Source organism: Brassica rapa, chromosome A08, assembly GCF_000309985.2.
Source record: "Brassica rapa cultivar Chiifu-401-42 chromosome A08, CAAS_Brap_v3.01, whole genome shotgun sequence".
In the NCBI taxonomy this organism is placed as follows: Eukaryota; Viridiplantae; Streptophyta; class Magnoliopsida; order Brassicales; family Brassicaceae; genus Brassica; species Brassica rapa.
This window is the reverse complement of record NC_024802.2, coordinates 7189273-7202804: the sequence shown is the minus strand read 5'-3', so window position 1 is coordinate 7202804 and position 13532 is coordinate 7189273. Positions and strand designations below refer to the sequence as shown.

General features: G+C 38.3%; 1 protein-coding gene across 1 annotated transcript; it reads right to left on the bottom strand.

Annotated features, from left to right (window-relative positions):
• Window positions 1–6634: 6634 nt before the first annotated feature.
• Window positions 6635–13471, bottom strand: LOC117127212 (uncharacterized protein At3g43530-like). The gene is made up of 2 exons (XM_033276737.1): window positions 12718–13471; window positions 6635–12646 (listed from the first exon to the last, which is right to left on the bottom strand). The coding sequence occupies exons 1-2, from the start codon at window positions 13414–13416 to the stop codon at window positions 12437–12439; spliced, it is 909 nt and encodes a 302-aa protein (XP_033132628.1). The 5' UTR covers window positions 13417–13471; the 3' UTR covers window positions 6635–12436.
• Window positions 13472–13532: the final 61 nt, after the last annotated feature.

The following is a 13532-nucleotide window of genomic DNA, read 5'->3' as shown; positions in this document are numbered from 1 at the left end:
GACTGAGCAGGTTCATTGACACTAAGATCATGTTCCTCTTCGTGGGAGTCTTCATCTTCATTATACTCCAACTCCATCAATTCGTTTTCTGCCTCAAGAACTGCCATTCTTTTTATTGTTTGTGAGTCCATGTTGCAGCCTGCAACAAAAGATAAACAAACAGTCAATCAGGGAAGATCAAACAAAGCTACAGACTGTTTCAAACAAGTGCTTAGTTGACTAATAACCAGTTCACAAAAGAGCTTAAACATTCTTTCCAAAGAAGAGACAATCTCAATTCTACAAACCCACATACCCTAGAGATAGATTTCAGCAAACCCACACACAAGCTAAGCCATTAAGCTTTAAAAAGCCATTAAACAAGTGACTAAAAGTGTTGACAAACAGCAAGTTCACACACGCAAACATGTGAACTAACATTCAAATGGGTTCTTTGAAGCAAAAACTAAGAGAACACGCTAGTCACACGCAAACTGAGAGAACACAAGCAAGATCCTCAATTCTTTAACTTACACGTATGATACAAAGCAAGAAGGAGACTAAACACAATCATTACATGGCTAATAAGAACAAACCCACAAATCTCAATTCTACAACAATCCATCAGTTCAAAAAGCTTTATTTCAACAAATCCACAAACTCTAGAGATCGATTTCAACAAACCCAGAACAAAACTAGAAGAACGTACCTCACAGAATGCTTATTGGAGAAGACGGATACAACCCCGACGAATCTCTTCGAAATCGATCTCTAGGGTTTGTGTGTTTGTTGAAATCAATCCAGGAGAAGCATAACTTGATGAGGACGTCGTGTTATCGTATTTGAATTTGAGCAGCTTGTTCAGATTCTAGGGTTCACGTTGCGATCCTCTTTGTTTCTCTCTTTTCTCGTTTCTGGAAAAAGAGACAGCGTTGAAGAAAAATCAAAATGACGTCGTGTTGATAGTGTTTGTTTTCATAAAAAAACATAACGGGTTTAGGACTAACCCGCGTTTCATTTTAGCCGGCCATATTTTAACCCACACAAAACAAAACGGGTTTTGGGTTAAGAAAAATAGATGCGGGCCAGGCTAACCCTATTGGCAAAAGCCCATATTAACATCCCTAATCCTTGGCCATGATCTTATCAATACTCCATCCTCCAAACAACCTTGTCCTCAGGGTTCAGCACAACATGAAAAGCTTTTAGAAACATGTTGTTTCTTCTCCATAGCAACATCATAATGCTCAAACTTCTTATCAAGTAACGGCGGCGGTCTATCGGAAACTGGATGTTCTTCGTTGAGCTTCTTTGGTGTTGAGGTCAATAGTTCATGGCTGTGGTTTGGATGTGTCGGAGCATAAATAGAGGGCACATATGTTTTGGGCGCAACACGTTGTATCCAAAGCCATGTGATAATTGCTTCAATATGGGACACATCAATGAATTCTTTGAAGAACTCGTTGCTCCTTGGTGAATGAGCAAAGCTTGATTCTTGCATAACACAACTGAATGAACAGATGTCTTCAGCGATCTTTGAATCCATGGCTTGAATATTTTTTTTCAAAATACTCACAGCCTAGAACCGCCACGTCTCCATCACCATATATGTGGGAGAACGGAACCACATTGTTATATATTGGCTCTTCCTCGTCATAGACATCAAATATTGGAGGTCCATCGACCTCGTCGTAGAGCTCCATGGATTCTACCGGAACCTGCAGATCAGTTACAACCTCCATGATCTTAGCCGGTTGAGATGCAGCATCACCATTGGCTCTTCCATCACGAGTGCTCATCTTTGTCTTCCACGTCTCCATCTTCTTACGCCAAGTTGATGCCTGATCCTCCCAAAATTGCGCCATCTTTTTCAGCTCTTCACGTATCTCATGAAAGACCTCCGTTGATGGTTCACGAAGAAGAGTATAACACTATGCATTCATGTTTTGTGATGTATGGTTTTGATACCACAAATGTGGTCCCGATCAAAACCGAATTTACATTAAGTTCAATGGTCTAACTGGTAATTATCACATGAACATTGAGAACGAATATGAAATAGAAATGAATAAAGTTATAGGAATAATCTATCCTATACTAAAAGGCAGATATAGAGTGCTTTTAGCATGTCCACGTCGACAAGTTTATTTGGCCAATCAAAAAATTTCAATAATACACGTTGGATCTCCTCAGTAAGCTATTGATTTCGTATGGGCTTGGATGTGATTCCTTTGGGCTTCGTCGGTTAGCACTGGGCTTTGCTATCCGGTTCAATTAAAAAAAAACAACCTGAGCCGGTGAACACGAGGATCTACGCATCTCGCCTCTATCTCTTCGTCTTCACCGTTTCTTCTCTATCGTTTCAGTTCTTTCGATCCACATCTCCACAATCAATACTCATGTAGAAGATGAGAGATCTTTCACACACATCGTTTTCTCTTTCAGATACTGAAACCACAGTTAGCGTAAGAGACCTCCGAAAATGATCACAGATCTTCTTTATTTTTTTCTTATCCACCAATTTCTTGGCAATTTGGGAATTCAGAAACAGAATATTTCTTACGGCTATTTGTTTCATCAACACTTTTTAAAACAAGTTCTTAACCAAATTCTATTGGTCTTTGTCAGGGAAACAAATTTGTCAAATTAAACTCTGCGCAAAAGCTCATCCGGTGAAAAAAATACATAGGGTGACATTTCTGTATGATTTTTTTGACATATAATATGCTCCGTTCATGAATTAGTTATTGCCATTTCTTGGCTTTTGTACTCAAACTGGTTTTGTGAAATGGTTTCTTTCCGAGTAATAGTTGACCAAGTTACAAGTAACCATCCCTATCTCGAAATATCATATCAGTAACTTTTCCTTCCTCATCTCTCTTTCTGCAGTTTAGATTTAAAAGACAATGTTTTTGACATTCTCATTGGGTTGTAGCTTAATAATTGCATCTTGAACAACAACGAAAGAGTTATGTGTTCTGTTTATTTTTACATCTTAATTTGGGGTTTCTATGAACTTTCAAAACAGGCTGGTGGTTCTGGAATGGACATGAGAAGCACAGCCAAGGTAATCTTTTCATTTTATTTACACTTTAAGTTACAAATTTCCTGTAAAATAGAATCAAAATGACAAAGCATACTGATCTCTCTTTGGTTTACATTTACACTCTCCCTGGACCTGCAACCAACCATCAAAACTCCCAAAAAGGAATTATGATGGTTCCAACACTGGTGAAGCTCCTGGGAAAGACAGTGAGGTGATCTTATAGTAAGGCCACTCATGTCCATTTCCCTTTCTAGGGATCTTTATTTCATTCTTCTTCGATTCTCTGTTTTGATGTTTATACAAAACTATATATATCAGGGACCATACTACTGCAGTGTTGGAACTGACAAATCTTTTGGAAGGGACAATGTTGATTCTCACTACAAGAAATGTTTGTATGCCGGAATTAACACCAGTGCAGATCAATGGAGAAGTCATGCCTGGTCAGGTATTACTTCAGAAACCAACAATGCATCAATCTTTATATCACGTATGAACCAAAATTTGCAAACGTTTAGCACGAGCTAATCTTTTTGGTTGAAACAGTTGGAGTTTCAAGTCCCCCCATCGGTTGGTTTTATGTGCTTTGGGCTTTGCTTTGCAGCGGATCTACGGTGGACGGGGCGATGAGTTGAAGAGAAGATGACATGATTATTTATAGGTGTAGACTTCGTCGGTTACCATGGATGAATCTTATCGGTATTGATTGGGACAGAGTGGAAGAAGTGGAGTTAATTGCCTCTATTATGACGTCGACTAATTTACGGCCAAAGACATTACACAGCCTGGAAATAAACATGGCTGGTGTCACCACTCAGAAATGAGTAGTTAATGGAGGTGTACAGAATCGTAGTAAGGTTAGTGATGTATCGAAAGGGAGAGCATAAGGTTAAGCGAAAAGAGGTGATAAAGTTGAAGCACAGGTTCATGGATGCCCTCTATAATTTACTTGATGGCTCGAGTGATAATAAAAAGTTTGAAGAATGAATATCGAGCTATTATTGGAGCACAGATCATATATTCTTTGAGCCCTTTTAATTCTGCAATTTTCTTCTCTGTTTTTTATTATAAAGAACTAAGCGTTTTTGAACGACTTTCAAAGCCTTTTAGCAATGTTAGCTTTCAATATGTTTCATATCCTTAAGCTATGATTAATAACTTAATTTTTTTTGTTTCTAACTTTGTGTATATTTATAGATATATATATATCCAACTTTTAATGTTTCTCTAAAGAAGACCAAAAGATGATCTTAACGTATTAGTCAAGCTAGCTTTAGCATATATATGATCTCTGGATGAGAATATAAAGTGAGTTTAATAGACAAATTAGTTAACGGTTTTTAAGGAGATAGTTTTGTTCAGCAGATGAGAAGATTTTGGAGCTTTATTCGACAATGAGGAAGATGATGCTAGAAAGACGTACACATTGAACTTTATGCAGATTTGGTTAAAGCATTCTTAGAAAATTGTTCTATAAAGTCAGAGGCGTGCCTACAGTGTATTGAATAAGGCATTCGCTTCAGGTTCCCGATTAATATGACTATTTTTAGGGCTTTAAAATTTAAAATAATTTCTAGTCTAGTGGTTTAAACTTATTTAAGAAAAAACATTTCTACGAAAATTAATTAACTCATTTTCTGAATTCATGTATTTTTTTCTATATAACATAATATAACATATTTACGTTATAAACTTATTTTTTTACAGTATTAGACTTGTGTATTTGGTGAAAATAATATATCATATTAGAAAATTGTTTTCATGGTTGTAAATAAGTTTATTTTTAGAACTTGCCTTAGGCCCCTAAAACTCTTCGCACGGCACTGTATAAAGTCACAATCATCTATGCATGTTCGTTTTTTTTTCTTAGTTTTCTTTTGTGACAAATTTTCTTAGCCTTAAATTCTTTGTACATGCGTCACTGAATATTTACATATTTATATAAAAAAAAGAAAACCACACAGAAAAACCAAAACAGAGAAACACACTACATATAAGATATAAGGGGTATCCTAAAATACCATGCTTTTTGAAAAACAAATTATTCAGGAAAGCACATGAAATATACATTAACAACCAAGCCAAATGTTTATATTATCATGTTAAAATAATTTTAAAAATCGGCACGTAGCGCCGGCAAACCCCTAGTGAAGAATAATGATTCCTTATCATATTTAGTGAGTAACAAATTTGTTCAATATTTCTCTACAATAAAAAAATGGGAATGAATGAAAAAGAAAAACTATTCCTTATTAATGGTAAAAAAAATTTTGGAATATTAAAGAATGTGTTGTTCCTCTTCATTCATTGGTCACCATTCATATTTAAGTATGTTATAAGGTTGGGCAATCATGTATGTGAAATGATATAATTATGAATAAGTTCAAAATTTAAATGACAATATATATATAAGGAGGTAAAAATAGGATTCTAAATTAATAGATGAGACTACGAAAGAAAGGCTTACAAGAGATCTTCAACATAGTGCAAGTAAATCTGGCCATGCGTGGATATTCATAGGACGGTTTAGGTGATGCAGTTAGGCGTAGGTCTTCATAAGACAAGTAGTATTGTCGGTTGTTGAATCGTCTATGTAATATTTTTTATATCATAGTTGTAAGATCATAATAAATCAGCGTTAAAAAAAAATTAACAGATGAGATTATTCATTTTCCTTTCCGTACGGGGTAAAATACCAATTTATATGAAAATATTTGAAATCAATTACGGGCCTAATAGGCTAGAACAAGCGTATTTGGAGGCCCGTATGGTTGTGGCTAGTCCAATTGATCGAAACGGCTGCAAAGAGAGAGACAGAGAGACATTCAGATAGCAAATCGAATCTTGCGAGACGAAGGAGGCATCTCCTCTGGAGCCCTAAACGTGAGTTCGAAAATCTCCTATGGGCTCTATCAACCACCTATGCCCCTCATTCATTAATGAGTCGCGAAATGTCGTTTATACCCTTTCGTGGGTGAAATAAAAAAATGGAAAAATCGAAAATTGAGGGAATCGGATGTCGGGTTGAGAGGGTTCTGGTCCGGCACAAATTTTGGTTTGGGTTATGGCGGGTTTATAGATTGGGCGGTTTGGTTATATGATTCTGATTCAATGTCAATTAAAAAGATAAAAATTAAAATAAAACAAAAAAATATGAAATTAAAGCGAGAAATAAATTATCTATTCCCCCATCGTGAGTCCGCCCCAAAAAGCTCGATCGATTCCAGCTCGTCGAATTCAATTCGCAGCTCCCGAGAAATCTCTCAGCTCCCCAGAAAGCTCGATCGTTGGATTCTCCGGCGAATGCAGGTTAGTTGTTCTCCTCCCCAAGCTGCATTGGATAAAAATTGTTTTTAGGGTGTGTAATTGGAAATGTGAATTAATTAAAGCATATGGTTGGTTGATTGATTTGAGTTGCCTCTATGGAATTGAGTTGAGTTGAGTTGAGTTGAGTTGAGTTGAGTTGAGGTTCTTGAGCTTATAGTACCTGAAACCTCAATTTGATATGTAGTTGAAGCATAACTTGGTAAAACTAGTAGAACTGATAATTGAAGTATAATACGTATAACTGTAGATAATTAGATAACACTAGTATAACCGTGACTTGAATTTGTTGTTTTTGCAGGATACAATGTCGAAACACGTGAGCATACATTTCAAATTCAAAGATCGAGTCTATAGTGTAACCATGAAGACAACAGTGGATGATATAACTTTGGCAATGCTTGAAGAAAGGTTGTATAAAAAGTTGTCGTTGAATGAAAGGAATGTAAAACTGGTGCTGAGGTACATGCCGATGGTGGTTGGATGTGAGGCAGAGCTAACTATTTGTGATGATGAGGATTTGTTTGTTTACCTAATAACAATTGATAAAGACAACTGTAGAAGTCTTTTGTTAGTGGAGGAGACGAGTGTATCGGATCAGTTAGAGGTGGTGTCAAGAGTGTGCAAAAGTTCTGTTGGTATGAATTACCAAGCATTGCAGGGAAATGATGATGAAGTCGGACCTAAAGCCTTGATTCTGTACGTAGAAAACGGGGAGGCAGATCAACAGAAGAAGCAGATAGAGGTAGAGAATGATTACGAAAGAAGACATGATGATTTTATGGAAACAGATGCTGAGACGGAAACTGCAGCTGAGACAGAAACCGCAGCTGAGACGGAAACTGCAGCTGAGACGGAAACTGCAGCTGAGACTGAAACTGCAGCTGAGACAGAAACCGCTCCTGAGAAGGACACCACAGCTAATATGGATGGCAGTGGTAATATGTATGTTGAGCAGCTACCTTTAGTAAAATGTAGTCAAGTTATAGAGGAATGGGGAGATGCTATGGGTCTGTACCTTCTGCAGGAATTTCCAAACAAGAGATCACTTCAAGAGGTGGTGGATAGAGCTGCATTTGGTTGCAGCTTTCGTTATGTTATTAAAAAATCTGATCGAAAACGGTTGGTGTTAAAATGTTGTGAAGCAAACTGTAAATGGGGATTGCGAGCTGCGAGGATTCGAGAGACGGAAATTTTTTCTATTATGAGGTACTGGGGTGTGCATACATGCTCTCGGACTAATCAAAGTAATAGCTGCAACAGCAAGAGGAAAGGATCTGCAGAATTAGTTGCAACTTTTTTGAATGAGGAATATCCTGGAAAACTGATGACTCCTGTTCCGAGAGATATCATAGACTTAATTAAGTTAAGACTGGGTGTATCGGTATCTTACTCCACAGCCTTGAGAGGGAAAAATCTAGCTATGCGTGAGTTGCGTGGTAATTCAGAAGACAGCTACAAGATGTTGCCTAGCTACTTGTACATGTTAGAGCAGGTTAATTCCGGAACAACAACAGAGGTGAAGTTGGATGAGGCAGGTAAGTTCAAGTACCTTTTCATAGCTTTAGGAGCTTGCATTGAAGGGTTTAAGGCCATGAGGAAAGTGATTCTTGTGGATGCTACATTTTTGAAGAACGGATATGGTGGGTACTAGTATTTGCTAAAGCTCAAGATCCTAATCGTCACCATTATCCTCTCGCGTTTGCGGTACTTGACGGTGAGAATAATGCTAGTTGGACTTGGTTTTTCGAGATGCTCAAAACTGTTATACCGGACTCTTCTGAAATAGTTTTTATGAGCGATAGAAATCAGAGCCTCATCACTGCTGTAGCTAATGTGTATCCACAATCTCACCATGGCCATTGTATATGGCATCTAGCTCAGAATGTGAGAAACCATGCTTGTAACACCATCAAAGCCGTAGTGCCATGGAGATTTATGGAGTTGGCTAGGTATTACACAGTGCCTGAGTTCGAGGCTGCTTATGCATCTTTTAAGGTGAGATATCCTTCAGCCTGCAAGTATTTGGAGGAGAACACTAACAGAGCAACATGGGCTAGGGTCTACTTTCCAGGTTGTAGATACAACTTGGACACTAGCAACAGTGTGGAGTCGATGAATAGCGCGTTTAGGGACGCAAGGAGGTATGCCTTGATACCATTGTTGGATACAATCATCAAAAAAATATCTGACTGGTTTAATGAACATCGGAAGGACGCCGTGTCTGGATCACTTGATACCAAACTGGTTCCTCTGGTTGAGATCCATTTGCACAACTTATGGGGCAAAGCTGAGAAAACGCCAGTGCGTGAGCTGAATAGTTATGATCTTGAGTACGAGGTTACCGACACTGACAATGGGAAGGTTTATTTGGTGAATTTGATAGCGAAGTCGTGTAGCTGCAAGGTATTTGATTATGAAAAGTATCCTTGTCTTCACGGACTTGCTGGTTACTTATATTTCCTTGAGGTTCCTGCTGCTAATGGTCGTCGACGTGAGGTCAACATAGAGTATCATCAGTTGTGCTCAAAGTATTACTGGACAGAACTTTGGGCAATGGCTTATTACAGGACCATTTATTCTGTGCCGGACAAATCTGAATGGATTGTACCAGATCACATCAAAGAGCTTCAGATCATACCTCCGAAAAAGCTGACAAGGAAGGGAAGGAAAAAGGTTAATAGGAATCCATCAGTTGGAGAACGGCGTAAAAGGACATAAAACGTAAGGCGAGCGAGGACAAATTTTGGTTTTAATTGGCTGTTGTTTGGAATGCGTTCTAATCCTCCAAGTGAAACAAACTAAATCTTGGAATGTTGCTTTTGCTATGTTGCTTTTGCTATGTTGCTTTTGGTATGTTGAACTTGGAATGTTGTTGTTGTTAATTTTAATCGGGTTTGGACAACTACTGAGAACCTTGGTATAACTAAGTATAATTGTTCCTGAATATACCCGAATTTGGTCGTTTATATATCCAATAAATGATATAAATTCTCCATCTTCTCTCTCTCTCTTCTCTCACTTCTCTCTCTCGAGACTCTTCTGCTTACTTTCTGAGGACAAAATATCGAAGATGCAAGGAGATGGTTCGGGTTCGTCAAGGAGAAGGGAAAATTCTGCAAGAAAATTGTGTTTCTGTCGCGTAGATGCCGAAATAAGACAAGCTTGGACAGACAAGAACCCGGGGCGACGATTTTATGGCTGTCCGCGTTATAAGGTATCCCAGCTGATGATAGCAATTGTGATCCAAGATTGAAAAATAAAGAAATTATTTACAATGGAATTTTTGGCAGGAGAAAAATGGATGCAACTACTTCAAATGGTTTGATGTAGAGGATGGTACAGAATGGCAAAAAATGGCTTTGATTGAAGCCCGAGATGAGATCCAAGAGAAGAGTAGGGTGATCGAGCAGTTAAACCAAACCATTGCAGAACTCACAATTAATTTGGAGAGGATCCAACAAGAAGAGGAAATTGTTAGAGACTTTCAAAATCTCTATGTTTAATGGTGTGAGAAAGTTTTATTCTAAGTTTACTTACTTATGTTTCCCTGTATTGGAACCTATGTATTTTCTAAGTCTGTGCACTGTCGAACTTATGTTGCAACTATGGAAAACCACGGAAAACTAGTAAAACAAGGTGTTACTATGATCGTAAATAACAGATATTTACTTGACATCATCCCCTCTAATCCAACACAAAATTGTTAATGCACAAACACATTCACTTCACTACTCCCCTAATTCATCAACAGAAACTCCTCCTGAAATTATATTAGTGAAAAAACCTAAACTAATTCATCGTCATCACATTTTCTATTATGCATTGTATAGTCTTTCCAAATTCATTTTCTTAATAAGAGTAGCTTACAAAGGACTATTCTACAATTCTCGTGCTTTCGAAAATATTCTTGCAATTATAAGTTAAACTTGAATGGTAATGAGGGAAAATAACAAGTAAAACCTTCTTAACCAATTTAAATTATACGTAAAACTAAAAAATGTTGAAATCACGAAAAATAGAACTATGAAGAAATTTGGTAACACCTGAAACTTCAGTATAACTATGAGCAAATATTTTGGGGGGGGGGGGGAAACTAAAAAAATTTTCGCGCCTAATCGATAATATTCCAAAAATCTCAATTATTTCGGTCAAAAAGTAGACTCCCTCTCTGCTCTCCGTCTCGTCTCGTCTACTGTGCTCTGTCTCACTTTAGTCAATTATTTCTCTCTCTCTCTCTCCTCTGAGACAAATCCTCTCCTCTCTCTCTTTACTCTCTTCTCATCTCGTTGATATCTACCGACCTCCCTCCCTCATCTTATCTACTCCACTCCTCCTCCTCCTCACACTCCTCACACTCTTCCCTCCCTCATCTTATCTATTTCAAAATTCCCTCTACTGACGATGACTCACCCGTACCAAGAGATGAAGGACATGAAGAAACACAAGAAACACTACGACATGTTAGGCTACATTTGCGATGCCCAGTATGGAATTCCTACCCGTTGTCCATGTGGCGGTGAAATCAAGACAGATGTTTCTCCAAATCCTAAGTATCGCCACGATTTCGATACCTTGCCTGGGAGTAGGTACTTCACCTGCAAGAATTATGAGATAATTTCCTTCTTTGTAGAACTAAGTTAAACTTAGTTATACTCTGGATAAGACAAATTAACTTAGTGAACTACTGAGTGAAACCTAGTTATACTGGGTAAAACTGTGTTAATACTGAGTGAAACCTAGTTATACTCTGGGTAAAACTGTGTTAATCCTACTGAGTGAAACCTAGTTATACTCTGGGTAAAACTGTTTAATCCTACTAAGTGAAACCTAGTTATACTCTGGGTAAAACTGAGTTATACTATGCGTGAAACTGTGTAGGACGATGGGATGCACTTTCGTCAGCCATGGGCTTTTGGTGTTGAGGATGAAATGAGGCGCCTAAGGATGGAGGTGAATGATATGGCTGAAGAGATTGCTAAGCTTAAGAGGATTATTACCTCTACCTCTCGTCCATGAGATTCTCAAATCTCAAGTTCTTAATATGGATGTGCTAAAAATAAGAACTTTGCTTTGTATTCCCTATCTATTTCCAGTTTCGGTTACAAGTCTTTTTTTTGTTCTGTTAAGACTTGTATAAGTACTACTAGGTTTGTTCTGTTAAGTCTTTGAATCTTATCTAATGTTAGACTTATTATGTGGTTATGTTAAGAACTTTGTTTGTCTTGAGTGTTGGCTTAGTGGATTTCAGTTCAATTGGTAATATGTCATATAATTATCATTCACCTAAAACGAGACAAATCTAATAACAATATTACAACACTAATATAACATAACAACTTAGTCATAACATAGTTAAAGTTGTAAATCCACATCACAATCAAGATAAACATTCAGACTTCGTTTGTCTTTAACAAAAAAAACGATTTAACATAAAACATCCAGAGACTTTGTTTCACTCAACTCCACTCGACTTCACTTGGTTTTCTGTTTTTTGCCTTTCCCCACAGACTTCTGGGTTTTCTTTCTTTTGTCTTTCCCTTGTGATTCTGCTTCTTCAACCTCTACTACTTTGCCTTGTGCTTCCTTGACAAACTCCTCAAGTGGGGCCAATCTCCCATCCAGCTGGTCAACTTTCTTGTCAATTTTCCTCATCAGTTTCATTGTTTTTTTCAGCATATTCATAACATCTCCCAGCTGAATCGACTGCTCACCTACCTGTACTCCATCCCCTGTTGCATCTTCAATTGGTTCTCGCTGTTTTTCACGCCCAGCTACATCTTCGTCGAACATGTCTTTAAAAAAAACCTTCTGCCCTGCATCCAGACACTTCTCCCAACTGTCCACAGCTATATCAGATTGATCAACATCGTCTTCATCTTCCATAATCTCATCCAAAAGGCTATCTTCTCGTGAAGTTTTGGTGGGGATGATGCTGTCAATATCCTGTCACACACATAAATAATTTTAAAACTTAGCAATTTCTAATGTCTAAAAAGAAAATAAGTACTACCTTACTTCTACCACAGTTTCCCTTTATTCCTACCCTAGTTCCCTTTCTAGTACTACCTTACTTCTACCACAGTTTCACTTTATTCCTACCCTAGTTCTACCACAGTTCACAGGAAGACTTACAGTTGTGTTACCCAGTTCCTTGTTTATCACAAAAAGTGACACCCCTGTCATTCCATTTCGTTTAAAGTAGGACTTGCACATCCTCGAACAGTCGCGACCAGCTCCAACCACAGTCTCTCTGAACGCTATTCCTAGCTTCGGAATTGCCTCGAATGCAAGAAGCTGTTACACACAACATTTTTGCATTAGTAAACAACAATGTTGTCAGACTGGTTTAATGGGATTTTGCATACCTCTAATGGAACACAGAAACCTGGTAGCGGCCATAATGTTTTCTCTTTCACCACCCCTCCAAAATGCTTCATTGTGTGAGAGATCTCCTTCAGCATGTAATCATAGGAAAATCTCCCCCACGGAAAGGACTTGCAGTACTCAAGATCATCCACTGCTCTCTGGAACACCTCCAATACATCATTAGGCTTGTGTCCAACCTTCGTTTGCGCACAAACAACCGAAGCTAAGAAGAATAGAACAGCCATCTTCAGTCTGTCTTTGTGGGATCCCATGTTCACCAGCTTCTTCTTAACATCCTCTAACCTTCTCGGTTCTCCTTCCTTGAAATGACGATCAACGAACCTCGTCCCACCAAGCTCTTTGTAGCCGAGAGGATAGTTCTGGCAGAATAGCCCAGATATCAAACCATGTTCCCTCAGCCCGTAACGGATTGGAACCCCATTCACAATGAACCACACTTCTCTCAGCTTCTCGATACCAGCAGTACGCAACAACAACATCCACATTCCCTGAACCCTGTGGTTAGTCTCTATCTTCATGTGGAAAATGTGTCTGAATTGAGGATGCTCCGTGAACCAGCTCATCTCCGCGTTAGACAGCTTGGGTTTCAGATTTTTTAGCGTCTTAATCGCGCTAGGTATCATACACCTTGTCCCTAGCTTTATTTGTTTTCTGTACTCGGTTGGCTTGAAGAACATGCTGGTTGGTTTGATTGCCTCGATTGCCACATTTCCATTCAAACCCTGCAAGTTATACCAAAGTATTCACCACGTTATACCAAAGTATTCACCACGTTATACCAAAGTTATATCCA